The following is a 19,208-nucleotide window of genomic DNA, read 5'->3' as shown; positions in this document are numbered from 1 at the left end:
TTTCTATAATAAACACTCATCACATAGTGTTTATTATATTTCAGCCAATTTCATATCTATTTTTAAAAATATTAAATAATTGGCCGGGCGCGGTGGCTCACGCCTATAATCCCAGCACTTTGGGAGGCCGAGGTGGGTGGATCACGAGGTCAAGAGATCAAGACCATCCTGGTCAACAAGGTGAAACTCCATCTCTACTAAAAATACAAAAATTAGCTGGGCATGGTGGTGCGCGCCTGTAGTCCCAGCTACTCGGGAGGCTGAGGCAGGAGAATTGCTTGAACCCAGAAGGCGGAGGTTGCGGTGAGCCGAGATCGTGCCATTGCACTCCAGTCTGGGTAACAAGAGCAAAACTCCGTCTCAAAAACAACAACAACAAAATATTAAATAATTTAATCCTCATAACAACCCCATGAGGTAGGCACTATCATTAGAATAGCGAATGCAGACACAGAGATAGTAAGTAATTTCTCCAAGGTCACACAGCTAGTAAGTGTCAGAGCTGGAATTTGAACCAAGGCAGCCTGGTTCCAGAGTTTTGCTGCCTCTCCATTACATTCTTACAGACTAACGTTCCACAGTCAGAAATCAAATTCTTGGAGCCTCAGTTTCCTTATCTGTGAAGTAGGAATGATGCCGCTCAACTGACAGGATCAAAGGAGAGGGTCAGAGAAAGAGCCTTGGGGACTGTCAACCACTGTACGTATTTAAGGATGAGTATGGGCTAGGTGTGGTGGCTCACACCTGTAATCCCAGCACTTTGGGAGGTCGAGGCAGGCTGATCATGAGGTCAGGAGTTTGAGATCAGCCTGGCCAACATGCGGAAACCCTGTCTCTACTAAAGATACAAAAAATTAGGACTGGGCACGGTGGCTCACGCTTGTAATCCCAGCACTTTGGGAGGCCAAGGCAGGAAGATCACCTGAGGTCAGAAGCTGCTGACCAGCCTGACCAATATGGAGAAACCTTGTTTCTACTAAAATTACAAAAGTTAGCCAGGTGTGGTGGTGCATGCCTGTAATCCCAGTTACTCAGGAGGCTGAGGCAGGAGAATCGCTTGAACCCAGGAGGCAGAGGTTGCAGTGAGCCGAGATCGTGCCACTGCACTCCAGTCTGGGCAACAAAAGCAAACCATCTCAAAAAAAAAAAAAAAATATATATATATATATATATAGCCAAGTGTGGTGGTGCATGCCTGTAGTCCCAGCTACTCAGGGGGCTGAGGTGAGAGGATTGCTTGAGCCTTGGAGGCAAAGGCTGCAGTGAGCCGAGATCGTACCACTGCACTCCAGCCTGGGTGACAGGGCAAGACTTCATCTCAAAAAATAAAAATAAAAAAGAGTATCCTCCCTCCCTCCCTTCCTCACACTCTAGTTTTCACCTTTCAGACATGCCCATCCAAAGGGGGCCACCCCTGCCCCCAGCCCACGTCCATGCGGAATCAAACAGCTCCACATCCATCTGGCTTTGGTGGAAAAAGCCAGACTTCACCACAGTCAAGATTGTCAACTACACTGTACGCTTCAGCCCCTGGGGACTCAGGAATACCTCCCTGGTCACCTATTACACCAGGTGGGGACTAATGCCTTTACTAAAAAGGGGGGAGGAGGAGCAGGTAGGAAGCAGGGGGAAGGCAGCAGGTAGTGATAAGGGCAGGGTCCCAGGATTCAGGAGCATGTCGTGGCTTGCCCATTACATTGGGGCCACACAGGGGGGCTGCACAGGGTCCACATCCTTGCCTGGTGACCAGATGGGAGCAAGGAGCCCATCCAATCCTGTCCTCTCAAAACAGAGCCTTGTTCTCAAACTCTGGAGAAAGTGACACAGACCTGTTTCTCCAACCTCAGAAGGCTCCCAATCTGATGGTGAAGAGAGCCCGGCCCCTGTCCTCAGAGGTGTTCTCTCTACATGTTATCAGTTGGGGAGACAGAGCCTGAGGAGCTGCTGGCTTGTAGGAGGAAATTCACATAAAAAGCAATTGATATATGTCATTGCCATGAAGGCAAAATTCAGGCAAAGAAAAGATACATCAGAGATGATTCCTTAGGTAGAGAATAACTTGGTTTAATCCAGGAAGGCTTCCTGGAGGTGGGCGGTGGAGGGGGGCGGGGCCTGGTTTTGAGCTTGGACTTGGAGCAGCATATATCCAGACTTCTCTGTAGGTCCCTGGGTAGAGGTAGTGGCTTCCAGGCCAGGGAGCATCTACCCTTCCCAGGGCAGAGCCTGGAGCTGGCTGCAGGGCAGTAGATTTGGAGGGGTCTGCCCTGCTGGGAGTGCTGGGAGCACTAGTCACATTTCTTGCCTTAGCAGTTCTGGAGAAGACATCCTCATTGGTGGCTTGAAGCCATTCACCAAATACGAGTTTGCAGTGCAGTCTCATGGCGTGGACATGGATGGGCCTTTCGGCTCTGTGATGGAGCTCTCCACCCTGCCTGACCGTGAGTGGCTCCCAGCCTCTGGCCGCCAACCTATCTTTTACCCAACTCCTTCTTGCCCCCGCGGCAAGAAGCATCCCTCAGAACTCCAGGTTTGGGCAGAGCTGGGGGCAAAAGAGTTTCTGGGAGGGGAGAAATGTCAAGTCCCACCACCCACCACACTGTCTTCTAGAATTCCCCAACTAGAAACCAGACCTCATCTTTATTTTGTGGCTTGTTCCATGAAGGAGGAAGAAGGGAGGTCATGTCCTCATGCTCTGTCTCTATCTCTGACATCTCTTCCCATCTCCTCTCCTGCACCCCAGGGCCCTCCACACCCCCATCTGACCTGCAACTGAGCCCCCTGACACCGTCCACTGTTCGGCTGCGCTGGTGCCCCCCCACAGAGCCCAATGGGGAGATCGTGGAGTATCTGATCCTTTACAGCAACAATCACACGCGGCCTGAGCACCAGTGGACCCTGCTGACCACAGAGGGTGAGGACTCTTGCCCCAGGACATCTGAACAAGAGCTTCCCAGCTTCTCCCACTTCCAGCAGTGAGAGCAGTGCTAGGGTTTGTTCCACGGGCTTCCAGGAGAAGCAGGCAGAAGCTGCTGCCTGAGTGGAGAGCAGGCTTTCCCAGTCCCGCTTCCCTGCCCACCTCTGCATCCACCACCACCCCATCCACCATCCCTGCTCTCCCTGCCTCCCTCACCCCCAGGAAACATCTTCAGTGCTGAGGTACATGGCCTGGAGAGCGACACTCGGTACTTCTTCAAGATGGGGGCGCGCACAGAGGTGGGGCCTGGGCCTTTCTCCCGCCTGCAGGATGTGATCACGCTCCAGGAGAAGCTGTCAGGTATGAGAGCAGGGCAGCCTAGGGTTCCCAGAGGCCCCTGGAGTTCACTTCCAAGCCCCTGCCTGTGGACACAACTCTAATTTCATTGTTTTGCACAGCTGTCCTCCTCGTTTGGTGGGGGCAGAGCAACTGTGAAAGGGAAATAGGTGTGGTTCAGTAATGAGTGATGACTTGGTTCAGAGGTCAGTTTCGTGGGGGACAGGCTTTTTTTTGAGACAGAGTCTTGCTCTGTTGCCCAGGCTGGGGTGCAGTGGTACAGTCTCGGCTCACTGCAACCTCTGCCTCCTGGGTTCAAGCGATTCTTCTGCCTTAGCTTCCCAAGTAGCTGGGATTACAGGGGCATGCCACCACACCTGGCTAATTTTTGTATTTTTTTTTTTTTTTTGAGACGGAGTTTCGCACTTGTTACCCAGGCTGGAGTGCAATGATGCAATCTTGGCTCACCGCAACCTCCGCCTCCTGGGTTCAGGCAATTCTCCTGCCTCAGCCTCCTGAGTAGCTGGGATTACAGGCACATGGCACCATGCCCAGCTAATTTTTTGTATTTTAGTAGAGACGGGGTTTCACCATGTTGACCAGGATGGTCTCGATCTCTTGACCTCGTGATCCACCTGCCTCAGCCTCCCAAAGTGCTGGGATTACAGGCCTGAGCACCGTGCCTGGCCAATTTTTGTATTTTTAGTAGAGATGGGGTTTCATCATGTTGGCCAGGCTGGCCTCGAACTCCTGACCTCAGGTGATCCACCGGCCTTGGCCTCTCAAAGGGCTGGGATTACAGGCCTGAGCCACTGTGCCCAGCCTGGCTTTTTTTTTTCTTTTTGGACTGAGTTTTGATCTTGTTGCCCAGGCTGGAGTGCAATAGTGCCATCTCGGCTCACTGCAAACTCTGCCTCCTGGGTTCAAGGGATTCTCCTGCCTCAGCCTCCCAAATAGCTGGGATCACAGGCACATGCCACCACACCCAGATAATTTTTATATGTTTTTCTTTTTGAGGCAGAGTCTGTTTCACCAAAAGGCCAGTTTGAGGAGGAGAGACCACAGCCTCTGGGTGTGTTTCAGGGAGGACAGTCAGAGGGAGAGGCAGTAGTAGTTTCTGTGAGGTCACAGGGCCCTCTTGTCCTTGTATCAGAAGATTGTGAGCATCTGAAGGGTGAGGCTCCAGCTGGTGTCTCCTGAGAAAGCCATGGATAGCCCTGATCTTCTGTCCTGACCTGCTCTGTGCCTCTCTCTTCCCCACCAGACTCGCTGGACATGCACTCAGTCACGGGCATCATCGTGGGTGTCTGCCTGGGCCTCCTCTGCCTCCTGGCCTGCATGTGTGCTGGCCTGCGCCGCAGCTCCCACAGGTGGGCAGGGGAGCCAGCTTGGTTGCAGGGAAGGGAGATTTCCAGGAAGGGCTGCAGACTGGGCCATCAAGGAAAGTGGCCACGACTCGCCCTTGGCATTCCCAGGAGCCCCATTAAAGTTAGGACTCTGGGATGAAGGGATCAGGGACAACGTCCTCATGAGAATGAAGAGTGGACTTAGGGGAGCCCCAGCCCACCCCCCTGCAGCAAGGCCAACAGAAATGCCTTGCTCCCACTTCCTTGGTAGCTGCCAGCATCTTGGAAAGAGGGGCCCCAAATCTCCAGATGCCTGGAGCCAAGGGAGGAAGGGCCCTGTTCATAGCATCAGGCTGTTTTGAACCATAGCAGTTTTTTCTTTTTCTCTTTTTTGAGGTGGGGACTTGCTCTGTCACCTAGGCGTGATCTTGGCTCACTGCAACCTCAGCCTCCCGGGTTCAAGCGATTCTCCTGCCTCAGCCTCCTAAGTAGCTAGGATTACAGGCGCCTGCCACTGTGGCCAGCTAATTTTTGTATATTTAATAGAGATGAGGTTTCACCATCTTGGCCGGGCTGGTCTTGAACTCCTGACCTTGTGATTCACCCACCTAGGCCTCTCAAAGTGCTGGGATTTACAGGTGTGAGCCACTGAGCCCAGCGAACAATAGCAATTTTTCTTACTCATAGCACAGACCAGGAAAGCAAGTCTCAGAGATGGGCAGGAACCTGCCCAGAGACATAGGCTAGACCAGATCCCAGTCCCACCCCCACCCCTCACTCTGACCACTAGGCCTTGTTTTCCATCTTCCCTTCCAGGGAATCCCTCCCAGGCCTGTCCTCCACCACCACCACTGGGAACCCCACGCTGTACGCCAGAGCTCGGCTTGGCCCCACCAGTCCCCCAGGGGCCCATGAACTGGAGTCCCTTGTGCACCCCCATCTTCAGGACTGGTCCCCACCACCCTCAGATGTAGAGGACAGGGCTGAAGTCCACAGCCTTATGGGTGGTGGTGTTTCTGACTGCCAGGGTCACTCCAAGAGAAAGGTAGGTCAGCACCCCACACTGTGGCTCATTCCTAAATAAGACACCAGGGGGTGCTAGAGCATAACGCGTGGCTCTGCCAGCACAGCCCTACCTGCCCCTAGGAAACAGCTGTGGACTCGAGGGCCTCTCTCCCTCCTCCACGAAAGGCTTGGCTGGACAGGGAAGCACATGGGCCTCCATCCCCTACCAGAATAGGTTAGCCTGGTTCTCACAAAGGAGAGGGCCTCCCAGCAGGTGACTCAGGGTAGCCATCCCAGGAGCTGGAGAGGCCTCTAACACCCAGCCATCCCTGAATGGGGAGAAGAGGGCGGTCACCTTGGCTGTGGCCAAGTGGGACTGGGACCAGGATAAGGTGAGGCCCCTACAGGGCTGGTCCTTTTCACACTGGCAGGGGTGGCACATCCCACCCGATTCCAACCCTCCCTCCCTCACTCTCTCCCCGACTAGCTGGGATACCTCAGGCTTTGCAGAGTGTCTGGTATTCTGCTCCCCTGCTGGAGGACTCATCCCCAGAGTCCATCTCTGACTCTCAGTCCTTTTGGTGCTCCTCCCCTGAGACTTGGGGAGGGAGAGAGCAGCGGGTGAGAGTCTGGACCCTGCTTCCCCGTGGTCCATCCACTTCCCTCCCCTGGGCTTCCCTCTCCCAGCCAGTCCTGGTTGTGCCCCTCAGTGTCCCCTTCTTCTCCCTGTACAGATCTCCTGGGCTCCACCAATCGGGCAGAGCTGGGCGGCTTCCTGGGCAGGCTGTGAGCTGCCCCAGGCAGGCCCCCGGCCAGCTCTGACCCGGGCTCTGCTGCCTCCTGCTGGAACTGGGCAGACGCTGCTGCTGCAGGCTCTGGTGTATGAAGCCATCAAGGTCAGCGTCCTGGGAGAAAAGGGCAGGAAAGGAGGGAAGGGTCTCTGTGCTTGTGAAGAGGAAGTAATGAGTTCTTTGGAGACCCCTGGGTGGTAACTTCCCTGGGGATAGAAGTCTAGCCAGGAAACCCCTGGAGCCTCCAGAGGTTGAGTAAGTGGAGGGCAGGCCAGTTGTCAGGAACCTGTTTCAACCTGCGTTGAAAACAGTCCCTCCGCTACCCGGACCTAAGAGGGCCACAGCAGTTCTGTGGATCTGAGGGTGTGGCTGGCCTGAGTAGTCCAGCCCTTCCTCCTCCCCACAGAGGCCCCGACTGAGGCTGATACTCCTGAAACTCTTGGACAAGAGCAATTGGGAAGTATCTTATCATTCCTTGCACGGAATTGTTGGCATGGGTTCCAACAGTTCCTGTGTATCCTTTCTTTACCGGCTCTTGTGTGATAGCTACTTTGATGGAGGGTCAGTCTCTTTGCCCCATGTCCGCTGGTCGTTCTGATGATTTCTCTCAGTAATGGTCACTTTGTCTCTGTGTTCTCTGCTCTGATCAGGGCAATGGGAGGAAGAAGTCACCCCCCACCTGCAGGAACCAGGTGGAGGCCGAAGTCATCGTCCACTCTGACTTCAGTGCATCTAAGGAGAACCCTGACCTCCATGTCCAAGACCTGGAGTCTGAGGACCCCCTGCGTCCGGAGGCTCCTGATCTCATCTCGGGTGTTGGGGATCCAGGGCAGGGGGCAGCCTGGCTGGATAGGGAGCTGGGAGGGTATGCACTGGCAGCCCCCAGGCCAGACAGACTTACCTGCTTGCCAGAGGCAGCGAGTACTTCCTGCTCCTACCCGGACCTCCAGCCAGGCAAGGTGCTGGAGATCCCTGGAGACAGCTGCCAGCTCAAAGTCCCCCGCCCTCTAGGAGCCAGCCCAGGCCTGCCCGGATCCCCAGTTTCCTCCTCTGCCTAGCTCCTCCCAGAGGGTGTGGTTTGGGGCAGGCAGGTATGGATCACACAGGATTCGACACCTGAGGCCATGCATGTCCACATGTGTGCCTGTAGATACATCGTCAAGCCCTTTGGAGCTTCCTGAGGTGCTTTGGCTGGGAGGGGAGAGGAAGAAATGGATTATTTACTCCCCGCATAGTCTTTGTGATACACATGTGACGTGAGAGACATATGAGACACAGCTACATGTGATTTGCACATATGTGAAGCGCACATGTGTGTACTGGTTGGTGAGCTGGGAAGCCATAGCCCAGGCAGTGGTCACTACAGCCTGATTGGTCCTCCAGGTCAGGATAGTGCCCCAGAGTGGTCAGTCCCCAGCCCTGTGGGCCCCCACCTCCATCAGCCAGCCCTTTATTACACACTCTGAGAGTGTCTCCAGTGCCTGTCTGACAAAGACAGTCCCGGCCCGTTTTCCTGTCCGGCTGGGCTGAGTGCAAGTAGGCTCCGACTACCCAGCATTTTAGCTGCATCGCCTCCCGGCTCTTTATTACCCAAATTGAGAGGGTGATCCTGGTTCCCTTCTGAGCAACTCCCCTTTGAATTTTCTAATTTGGGAAGTGCGTGGTTTGGAAAATCCGCTTTCTCCCGCTCTGCCCCTCCTTCCTAGCCCCTGACTGCTCTAGTGGTCTGTCTCCCAGTCACCCTGTTTTCCCAGCACCAGTGCCCTTCTGCTCCCGGATACTCTTCCCTTTTCTCTCTCCTGTTTTCTTTCCTCTGCCGTCTCTCGCGCCTATTCCCAGATTGCGTCATCTGGTTCTCCTGTCTGGGTTCAAACTCTGCATCCTTCTCTAACAACGTGACTACCTCATGTCTGCTTCAGGCCCACTCGCCTGCCACCCTCCTGCCTCCTCTTCGCTCAGTGCTTCTGCTTGCCCCGCCCCAGGCAGCCCGCCCGCGCCCAGAGCGGGTGCGGAGAAGACCTCTCGGCTTCCCTGCATCTTTCCCGGCTCCTCTGCATGTTTCTCCTTGGGATTGGGATCCGGAGGTTCTCCTTGGATGGATCTAAGTCACAGAGGAGAATGTTTGAAACAGGGAAGGGGACTGTGACCCAGAGGCTCAGAATAAAAATATGCCCTCCGTTCTATGCAGGGGGGCAAGTTTACCGGATGGAGATGATTCGGGGTCTTTCTTCCAGCAGCAGCTGGAGGAGAAGGAGTGAGAGTTCAGCGAGGCCCTTCCCACCCTGTGACTTGATCTGGGTTGGGGATGAGAGGAATCTCACCCTCTGGGGTGCTGGCAGGGAGGTCTTTGCACAGGAAAAGGGTTAGTTAATTTCAGTTTGTTTTTTCTTTAAATTGAATCCTCAAGTCATGTTCTGTTTACCGGCCGCAGAGGGACAAGCTTGACTATTTTCTGTGTAGTGAAAATAATGGCATTTATTTGGTTTTTCACCTCAGCCCTCTCATAGGAGCATAGATGTCAGGGTCTTTACTCCCTAATAGTGTCTGATGGGCGCATCAAGAGTTAACTCTGGCTTCTGGGCCAAATTCGAAATAACCAGTCCGTTTTTCCTTTTTTTTTAATGGTGAAATGTCTCTCAACACAGTTGTGGCTGCCTCAAACTCTGAAAGCATCTGTGTTTATTACAACCGGGTGTCACTCACTGTTGATGTCTGCACCTACATTTCCACCTCCTCCCCCTCCTTCAGCCTGCGATAACACTAAAGATTATTAATGTCGGTTTTGTATCTCGTTAGAAACAGAATTGTCACTTGTACTATTTCTGTAGCACTCTGGCTAACACCGCTGTGTATGTTTCATCATTGCTCTGAAGGTCAAAAGCCTCATTTTATTTTGCTGGTTTGATTTTTTTTTTTTTTAAGAAGAAAAAAACTGCCCTGAATTAAATGGCTATTTTAACAGTAGGCTCTTAGCATTACACCACAGTCATTTTTCATGTTCTTGTTTAACAGGCACTGAGGTTCTGGTTTAAATTAAATAGCTGCAAATGAGACAATTTATAACCCATTAGGCTGGGTGGAAAATTGTTTCTCAAAAGCAAATAAGTAATAAATCTGGTATTTGCCTATAACTCACAGTTGATAAGAAAGTGGCCATTTCTCGCTAACATTATATATGATTTGCGCTCTGGGTAATGTGGAAGTGTTAGGTTCGTGTCTTTGTAGCAGTATTTTTATTAGAAAAGAATCTATTGGCCTTTTCCAGGGTATTAATCCCTTTGTCACCTACCATCGATGCCTTAAGTTTTTTGAGTCTCAATTAAAAATCTTCCTTTTTTTGATGCATGACAAGTGTAATCAGTACTTGCTCATTTATTTGTCTGTATTTAGTGCTGTACTATTCAGTTATCCTTCCAGCATTTTCTTTTTCTCCTTACACATATGATATTCTTTAGTGTTAAGCTAAGGCATTGATTCATGTATCTGTCCTTATAATGAAATAATAAACTGTTTTCCAGAAACGCGGAATTCTCCTTTGGAACCATTGACTATGACTAGAATTTCCTCAGCCTTTCTGCTCTAGGGAGTTTATTTCTTACTGGGATGGGAAATGTTGTCGCTGTTGTTGAGACAGGATCTCTCTCTGTCGCCCAGGCTGGAGTGTGGTGGTACAATTGTGGCTCACTGCAGATCAACCTCCTGGGCTTAAGCAGTCTTTTCACCACAGCCTCCCGAGTAGCTGGTATTACAGGTGTGGACCATCATGCCTGGCTAATTTTTGTATTTTTAGTAGAGACAGGGTTTTGCCATACTGGCCAGGCTGGTCTTGAACTCCTGGTCACGGGCCATCCTCCTGCCTCAGCTTCTGAAAGTGCTGGGATTACAGGCATGACCCACACCCCTTGGCCCAAAATAGTGTTTTTTTGTCTGTTTTTTTCAGAGGAATCTCACTCTGTTGCCCAGGCTGGAGTGCAGTGGCATGATCTCGGCTCACTGCAACCTCTGCCTCCTGGGTTCAAGTGATTCTCCTGCCTCAGCCTCCCGAGTAGCTGGGATTATGGGTGCCTGCTGCCACGCCCAGCCAATTTTTGTATTTTTAGTAGAGATGGGGTTTCACCATGTTAGGCAGGCTGGTCTCGAACTCCTGACCTCAAGTGATCTTCCCGCCTTGGCCTCTCAAAGTGTTGGAATTACAGGCATGGCTTAGAATGGTGATTTTTGAGGTTAAAGAGCAGGTGGTCATGGCAAAGAACTAAAGCATCTTCCTCCCTCAACAGGTACTTAGGAAAAAGATGCCAATGTAGGAAAGATGGGTTCTTTGATGGCACTTCCTTAGACTCCCTGGGTATCTCTTTCCATCTGGGCACACATTTCTCTGAACTTTCTTGGGTGCAGGACAGAGGGAACAACTCCAGAGATTTGGGGTCCACAAATATTCTGGTCACCAAATATATATATTGTATACCTCTGGTCACCAGAATTTCTCATGATCACACAATCACACACATCTGCACTGTGTATACAAGCTCAGAGACCCACACATGCATACTTGCCTTCACAAACACCCTTGTGACCACTAATGCAAATGTGCACACAGTCACACACAGAACTCCACACACCCCACACACATCCTGGCATCACAGTTGGCAGCTGCTCTCTGCTAAGGTCTTTATAGAGCCTGGAACGTGCTTTCTATTGGAGGGAATCAAGAGCTAGAGGCTGCCTTGCTCAGGACCACCCCTAAAGGAGCTTGTGGGCCAGACCCAGAGTTAATTGACAGATCAGACAGAGAGATACTGCACATTTTGCACCCGGCAGAATAGCCATTATTTGCATATCACTCTCAGACCAAGCGTTGTGATAAAGAAGAATTAAACACTTGTCAAAATGAATTTTAAATGACAGCAATTCAAGACACCAACTTGACCTCTTCTGAGTCCAGGACAAGCCAGGAAGGGGTTGTTGGGAATTCAAGCCCTGCAGGAGGGAGTTCCAGGATTTTAGGCCCGGGGAGGCCCTTCCCCTCCCTTTCCTATGGCTGGTAGACCACCACTCCCACTCTTTCTCACAAGGAAATCCAATAGGGCTTTGGCACATTGGGGTCCTCGACCTAGAATTTTTCCATTGCTTCCCGCTGCTCACGCGCCTCACGTCCTGCTTCTCAGGCTCATCTTCCAGTAGCTACCACAGAGTGAAGAGTCCTGGGGTATGCCAGCCCCATCATTAGTAAACCTGTCCGTCGACAGCCACTCTGATTTCTGGAGACCTGTACTTCCTCGCTTATGTGCACCAAAGTTAGTTTTTTACATATTTAACACTCCCAGTCCGAAAGTTCCAGAGTTGGTATCAAAAGAGAGACTTAGTTTTTCCTCTGCCATCCCAGTCCAGAGCCAAAGTAGCAAATGGCTGCATTAGACCACCATTTATTTATTATTTATTCTTTATTTATTTACTGAGGCAGGGTCTCTGTTGCTCAGGCTGGAGTGCAGTGGGACTACAGGCATGCACCAGCATGTCTGGCTAATGTTTGTATTTTTTGTAGAGCCAGGTTTTCACCATGTTGCCCAGGCTGGTCTTGACCTCCTGGGCTCAAGTGATCTGCCCATCTTGGCCTCCCAAAGTGCTGGGATTACAGGTGTGAGCCATCAAGCCTAGCCTGCCACCTTTAAATCTCTGGCTCCTAGAACTTAGCAGCTGTTCATTAATTTTGATGGACTAGTCCATCATGCTGGACTCAACAGAAGACTATTTAATAGCAAGTGGCCAAGATTCAAGACCTCTGAGGGCTAGTATGAGCATAGTTCTAAGAGACATGCTTACCTTCTGTAACATTCTCACGTGGGACCTTTTATGCTCTCTAACGCGAATGATTGAGGGCCTTCTTTGTGGCACAGAAACGTTACTGGGAATTTTAACTTTCTATGTGCTTTTCCAGTTACCAGGTCATTTGTCAGGACCTCTGCGGTTTAAAGGTCTCTAGGGATGAACAGGAGAGATAAGATTATTTTCATGTTTCAGATGAGCTTGGGGATAGTGACTGGGCTAGGCAGCAGGGCGAGGTCGGAAGCCAGCCCCCTTTAGAGCTCTCATTGTCCTGCTGGGTCTGTTCTCTCCAGGCAATCCACCGTAGTGGAGAGTCAGAAGAGGGCTCCTCGGTCCAGAGAAGCCAATCTTGCAGCTACATGATCTTTCCTTTGAGTGGAAGGACCAGAAATCCATGGAAAACTCAATCTTTGACAACTTTATGTAGCTTTTTAGGGAATTATCTCTAAAATATGGACTCGGAGGAGGGTGCAACAGAAAAGAGTGGGTCAGAGCGAATCCCGCAGCTGTGAGTGTCTTTCCGCAGCCCGGACCCACTCCCCAGTCCCCCAGGTCCCAGGCTGGTCCACGGGGAGGAGATACTCGGCTGCAGCCCCGGACTGCGCCGGACGCCCCAGCCACAGTTCAAAGCGCAGGGGGCGCGTCCGCCGCGCAGCCGGGAATGTCCGGCCGCTTAAAGCGCTTGCCGGCTCTTTTGTTCCCCAGACCGGGCCTCCGGGGAGAGGGGTTGGGGGAGGGGACCGGGAGCGGAGAGGAGGGGGGCGGCGGGCTGGGGAGGAGGGCGGGGCGGCCGCGAGCGGTGCGAGTGTGCAGCGCGCACCCCGGGCGAGGCTGACAGATCGCCCGGGTGGGTGCAAGATGGCGCAAGCCGCGCTCCCCTTGCGCCCCCCGCGCTCCTGAGCAGGCATGCGGCCCCAGCCCCCCGCCGCCCGGGCTCGGCCCCGGCCGGAGCCCCAGCCCCGGCCCCGGCGCCGGCCCCGCGGGACGCTGTGAGCCGCGAGAGGCCCGGGAGCCGCGCGTCGCCGAGCCGAGCGGACCGAGAGCCCCATGGCTGTGCCGCGCGCCGCGTCTCCGCGCCGCCCGCCTGCGCTGCGCTGGCCCGGGCTCCTGCCGCCGCCGCCGCCGCTGCTGCTGCCGCTGCTGCTGCTGCTGTTGCCGGCGCCGAGCGAGGGTGAGCTAAGCGCCCGGGACCGGGCGGCTGCAGACGGAGCCCGGGGATGGGCGAGCGGGGAGCGAGTGGGCGCGAGGGGCGGACCCGGGGAGAGCGGCGCAGACTTGCGGGCTGACCCCGCGTGGGAGGGCGCCAGCCGGACCCAGCGGAGCCGGACTGGGAGAGGGCACCAAGGCCGGACTGTCGGGGGGTCCTAGGGGCGTGCTGAGGACCGAGCCTCCCGGAGGGAGACTGGGTCAGGACCGGGAGTCCAGACGGAGAGGCAAGGAGTGCCGCGAAGCGGGAGCAAGCGGGGCGGGTTGGCGTGGGGATAGAGGGAAACCAGCCCGGGGAGACCGCACGGCTAAGCGCCGACCCAGGCGGACGAGCTGGGGTGCTCGGTGCCCGGCAGTGCACGTAGCCCGAGGCGGCCGAGGCAGGGGACTGCAGCTCGGGAGGCGGAGACCCGGATCCTGCCCCATGCACTGGGCGGAGATGGCAAGTCCTGCTTTTGGAGCTGAGACTGGGCCGGGGAGTGCGCAGGAGAGACCGGAGAAGAGGAGGAAGATTCCTGGAAGGCAGCGCGTGGCTAGGGAGCGACCCAGGACACAGCCCGTGAGCCAAGAAGGAGAGGAGAAGCCACCGAGAGCGAGAGCGAGCGAGCCGCGGCGATGCTCACGTGCCCCTGCCCTTCCCCGTAGTGTGCACACGCGGAGACCCTGCCCCTGGCTCTTGCGGTCCGCCGGCTTGGCTGCCTGGAGCTCGGTCACCACCACCCTGTTCCCTTTAGTGGCTGCAATGGGCTCACTCCGGGGAGAGGAGTGAAAATCTAGTCCCTTTCCCTCCCACCTCAAGTTCCCACAGACACTCAGCTGGGCTATTTTTTCTCCACTCCACTCCCAAGAAGTAGAAGATCGCGTCCGCCTCAAGGAGAAACTTTATCCCCGACAGCTCTACAGGGGTTGGATTGGGGGCTAAGGCAACTGAAACTCACGACCTGGGGAGGATGCGCAGGGGTTTGAATAAGTGCGATCCTCAAAGTCTTAAAACAGTACATCTCCCTGGGCGGGGGTAGGGGTGCGGGGGAGGGTGCCTGTTACCCCAAAGCCCCTCCTTTCTCCCCACCCGCTTGTCCATCTTCCCCATTCTGGGAGGGCCCTAGTGTGTTGGGGAGGGACCATCTCCAGGATCGCTAGTTATCTAGAAATGTGAGGAGAGGTCTGTGGCTGCCCTTTCAGACCAGGTGAGTTCATTCCTCCTTGAGTGGAGTTTTAACTGGTCTGGTCAGTTGCTTGCTGGAGAAGTTGGCGAGTTGGCATCATGCTTGGGACTGGAGTGCTTGTCCCTCCAGCCTGGCTTCTGATTCCCTCATCAGCCTTAACCCCCTCTCTTCTTTGGCCTCCTCCTTTTCCTGCTCATTTCTCTTCTGCAGAAACAGAGAGGTTGGCTGGAAGTAAAGGTTCTAGGAGCCCCCTCTTCCTGGGTTTTGGGAAACCATAGTTGGTGTTTGCTGCTCTTCATCTCTCCCTGTGACAAAGGCAAAAGGACCAACACCCAGAGCACCAGAGGGGAGGGGCAGTGGGGCCACAACCTAGCCTGTACCCTGCGCACTGGGACTACACACCCTGCTCCCTGCCAGGCATTGGACCAGGCCTCTGATGGGTTTTGGCAGCAAAAAGAAGCATGATTTATTACTATCTCCCTCTGTATTTCTTTAGAACTTTACATTTTTCATAGTGCCTTTGAGTCTGTTCATCAGGCCGTACAACCCTGTGACCCAAGCCCCAGTGTTCTTCCTTGATTTAAGCAGATGAGGAATGGGAAGCCGGGACATGTTGAATACTTTGCCTAAGGTCACATCCTGATGGTCTGTGAGGCTTCAATGCTTATCCAGGGTGGCCTCGAGAGCAGCAGCAGCTTACTGCAGTCGGTGTTGCTTTTGGGTCCCAGTTTTCCAACTACTAACTGTGAGACCCTGGGCAAGTCACTTGACATCTCTGGGCTTCAGTTTTCTTACCTGTGAAAGAGGGAATGGTACAAATAATATCCATCTCTGAGATGGCATGCCTAGGATGGCACTTTGTAATGCATTAAGTTCTATATATAATAGGAATTCCTATTAACATTACAGAGCCGTGGGGATGGGGTGCATAGACCCAAGGAACTTGGAACCATGTGGGTGGAGTTCTTCCTGGCTGCTCATTTCACACTAACATCCCTATTTCCTTTCCTCTCCCCTTGCCCCACGCAGGTTTTGGCCACTCTGTCGAACTGGCGTTTGCTGTGGAGCCAAGTGATGATGTTGCAGTGCCCGGGCAGCCTGTGGTGCTGGACTGCGGGGTGGAGGGGACCCCTCCAGTACAAATCACCTGGAGGAAGAATGGGGTAGAGCTGCCGGAGAGTACCCACTCCACCTTGCTGGCCAATGGGTCCTTGATGATCCGTCACTTCAGGCTGCAGCGGGGAGGCAGCCCTTCAGATGAGGGTGACTATGAGTGTGTGGCCCAGAACCGCTTTGGGCTGGTGGTCAGCCGGAAGGCTCGCATCCAGGCTGCAAGTAAGTGGACATCCCTGCGGTGGAATTGTATCATATGCTCGTTTAACTGACTGGAATGTGAATGGACAAGAATGTAGCCAAACACCCACAGGGGAGTGGGGGAGGAAGCTTTCCCCAGTTCTTGGGTCAGCATGTCTTAGTTTCCATATGCCTGACATGCTTTGAGCATCCGGGTTCATTGAGTTTGAGTCTTGTATATCAAGATAATAATTGCCATACTTTATGGGTGATTGAAGAGATTTTTGAAGGGTAATTTTGGAAACATGCAGTTTTTAATTATGTGCTTACATTAATTGAAACCTTTGGGTAGGATAAGACCTTCATATACCAGGAATGAAATTCTGCAGCTTGTCAACAGTTTGTGTTAAAAAAAAATACGGTAGGATAATTTCAGAATTATCTCAGTGGTGACATCACTCCTACTCACCTTACTGCTAATGTGTGTTTTCGAATGGGAGAAAATAAGGCGAGGCAAGATGTTTCAGCTCTAGAATTGTGCTTCGCTTGTGCTGCTTAGTCATCAGTTGTGGTGATGAAATGATGACTGGCTTTAACTGCCCCGAACTGCAAAAATTCTGTTACTGTTGACGCTGTGCACACTGGGAGCGTGTTGCATAAACCAAAATTCCCCATGCATCCCGGGGCGGTGGCAAGCTGGGGGCAGTGGCGTCATGGTGGAGAAAGGGCAGAGGTTTTGGCAAGTGGAAAATGTTCTCCACCTCCTATCTCTGGACCTCTGGAAAGGGGTGTCCCTTAATGAGGCTGCTTTGACTACTGGTGACAATTCTAGCTAACATTTTTTTCTTTTTTTTTGGAGATGGAGTCTTGCTCTGTTGCCCACGCGGGAGTGCAGTGGAGCCATCTCAACTCACTGCAACCTCTGTCTCCCGGGTTCAAGGGATTCTTGTGCCTCAGCTTTCCGAGTAGCTGGGGTTATAGGCGCACACCATTACACCTAGCTAATTTTTTATTTTCTGGTAAAGATGGGGTTTCGCTGGGCTGGTCTCAAACTCTTGGTCTCAAGTGATCTTCCTGCCTCAGCCTCCCAAAGTGCTGGGATTACAGGTGTAAGCCACCATGCCTGGCCCTGGCTAACACTTTTCAAGTACTTGCTACATGCTGGGCACGCTGCCCAAGTGCTTTAGATGACTTATTTCATTTTGTCCTCACAACAGCCCTGGGAGAATGAAAGGCAGGTTGTTATCATCCCCCTTTTACAGAAGAGAAAACTGAGCCTTATGGGGACTCAATGGCATTCTGGTAGTAGAAGAGCCGGCGCTATAATCTGCGCAGCCTGAACCCACACCCTCCCACCTAGCTCCTGTGGCCCGCCGCCTCTTTCCTGTCTGATCGCTGACAAGTTTCTTCCTGGCTCTGAGGGCATTTGCACAGTTGCTCTGAATGGCTGGTGAGTGATGAATCAGTTTGAGGCAGGAGCCCTCTCGCTGGGTTTAAGATGCCCTTTGTTCTGAGGAAGGCTGATCCAGGCCCCCATATGGAGCTCTCTGGGAGGCAGCCCTGGACTTTGAGACCAAATCACTTCTGGCTCAGCCACCCTCATCTCGAGGCTCTCGCGGCAGTGCAGGGGAAGGCCGGTGCAGCCTCTGAGCAGATGGCTGGGTGTGAGGAAGGGAAGCATGGACAGAGGGTGGGGACCCTGGGAAGATTTGTAGATCAGAGAGATGAGACTCCTCAGGGAGATGTTCCCCATACCTTCCCTGGCCCTTGTCAACGCTGAGAGATAGATGGACCCTGCTGAGGCCTTTGCATTACCAGCCTAGAATCCTGGGAGATAAATCCCCAGGGACTTACATATATAGCTAATCATAAATATGCTTTTCTATAAATGGTAATACCTTCAAGATGTTTGGTTTCCTTAAACTCCTAACAATATAGTACAAGAAATTAAGCTGTGGGCGTGGTCAGCTTGGTTAATCCTCTGGGGTCCTGGAGACAGCTGGGGGGTTTGCCTCTAAGCTCTGGCAGTCTGACATGGCCCCTGTCTTCCCTGCAAGGCTGTGGTCCCATGGGGGATGCTCAGATGCCCAGCAACAGCGTGGCTGGATCCCTTTTTCTCACTTTACAGGCTGATGTCCCTAGAAACCTCCAAAGCTGATTAGCTGCCTGGGTTTCCTCCTTCGTAATAACTCCCTGCCCATGTGCCTGCCGGCACTGCAGACGTTGTGTGACACAGGAGGGTGTGGGGAGTCCTCTGGAGGCCCCAGCTTCTCCTGCCTGCTCCACAGGGGCCTGTGGGGAGAGGGCATGCTAAGCGCCCCTCACAGACTCACAGTTCCTCCAGCAGACTAACCCAGAGAGGCAGATGGGCATTCAGATCTCTGTGGGTGGGTCTGCTGGGCATCTGAGCTCTGGGCCAGAGGCTGATGGCTAGGAATGCATCCCCTACCAACCCAGGGGGCTCAGGTGCTACCCTCCAAAGACAGCTTGACCAGCATGGCTACACCACAGGCTGATTCCTTGGGGCTTCAGTTGCAAATATTTCCGCTTTAGAATGGAACAGCTCAGGGTCCTAAGAGTATTCATGCTCGAGAGCCCTGGACTCTGCCTTGCAGCTCCACCTGCTTGTAGTTTGGGGGATGAAAATGGAGACTTGTTAAGGATGAGACGCTGGAAAATTAATGCTTCCTCATCCCAGTTTCCTTGCCTGTGAAACGTGCATGTGATCGCCTGGTAGGGCGGCTATGAGGACCAGCACACCCCACACTTTGCCTGGCACGCAGGAGGCTCTCAGTAACGGGAGTCAGCCCTGCACTTCTCATTTAAAGGCGGTTTCACTGACATGGCCTTTAAATGTAACCTTGGCTGCCCGTGGAGGTTAATCTCCAGCAAAAGTAAACTGCCCGACTCTGCTCCCGGCCCTGCTTCCTCCCTTGCTGGGATTCATTTAGGGAGTTCTCCAGGGAAATCTATCAGTGAGATTATTGGAGCCAGAGTGCATCTTGTTTTGTTTTAACCCCTTCCAGGAGGACTGAGTGTTCTCCCAAGCCTCAGGGTGTGGGTGGAAGCTGGCCTGGCCTTTGAGACCCTGAGCCTGGGGAGTGTATGCGGTGACTGGTACCTGAGGCCTGTGTGCCTGAATGACTCCAAAAAAGAATGGACTAGCTACAAGGAGGTGGATCGGAGGACCCACCCTCAATCCCTGCCCCTCATGTCTTAGCCTTAATTCGTGATCTCAGGCCTCTTGGGGAACTGGAGTGACCAGCTCTGTGACCTAGTGCAGGACTTGCCAACCTTACTGAGCCTGTGAATCACCTGGGAATCGATA

General features: G+C 53.2%; 2 protein-coding genes across 15 annotated transcripts in view; both read left to right on the top strand.

Annotated features, from left to right (window-relative positions):
- IGDCC4 (immunoglobulin superfamily DCC subclass member 4) overlaps positions 1 to 9,913 on the top strand; it is a 45,255-nt gene extending 35,342 nt beyond the window's left edge. For 6 of the 10 annotated variants that reach the window (XM_078333396.1, XM_035258893.3, XM_078333397.1 and 3 more), the window contains 8 exons: positions 1,389 to 1,572; positions 2,308 to 2,438; positions 2,741 to 2,911; positions 3,137 to 3,274; positions 4,515 to 4,620; positions 5,413 to 5,641; positions 6,336 to 6,497; positions 7,043 to 9,913. In XM_078333396.1, coding sequence (XP_078189522.1) covers positions 1,389 to 1,572; positions 2,308 to 2,438; positions 2,741 to 2,911; positions 3,137 to 3,274; positions 4,515 to 4,620; positions 5,413 to 5,641; positions 6,336 to 6,497; positions 7,043 to 7,450 — 1,529 coding nt within the window. In that variant the 3' untranslated portion in view covers positions 7,451 to 9,913. The remainder of the gene's footprint in view (positions 1 to 1,388; positions 1,573 to 2,307; positions 2,439 to 2,740; positions 2,912 to 3,136; positions 3,275 to 4,514; positions 4,621 to 5,412; positions 5,642 to 6,335; positions 6,498 to 7,042) is intronic. The other 4 variants (XM_035258895.3, XM_035258894.3, XM_078333398.1 and 1 more) reach the window with 1 other exon arrangement.
- Positions 9,914 to 13,016: 3,103 nt separating this feature from the next.
- Positions 13,017 to 19,208, top strand: part of IGDCC3 (immunoglobulin superfamily DCC subclass member 3) — a 52,217-nt gene continuing 46,025 nt past the window's right edge. For all 5 annotated transcript variants that reach the window (XM_035258882.3, XM_035258881.3, XM_078333421.1 and 2 more), the window contains exons 1-2: positions 13,017 to 13,386; positions 15,617 to 15,922. In XM_035258882.3, coding sequence (XP_035114773.1) covers positions 13,263 to 13,386; positions 15,617 to 15,922 — 430 coding nt within the window. In that variant the 5' untranslated portion in view covers positions 13,017 to 13,262. The remainder of the gene's footprint in view (positions 13,387 to 15,616; positions 15,923 to 19,208) is intronic.

The sequence above is a fragment of the Callithrix jacchus genome, chromosome 8 (genome assembly GCF_049354715.1).
Source record: "Callithrix jacchus isolate 240 chromosome 8, calJac240_pri, whole genome shotgun sequence".
Lineage (NCBI taxonomy): Eukaryota > Metazoa > Chordata > Mammalia > Primates > Cebidae > Callithrix > Callithrix jacchus.
Note: the sequence above shows the minus strand (reverse complement) of the source record. Positions and strands in the feature narration are given on the sequence as shown.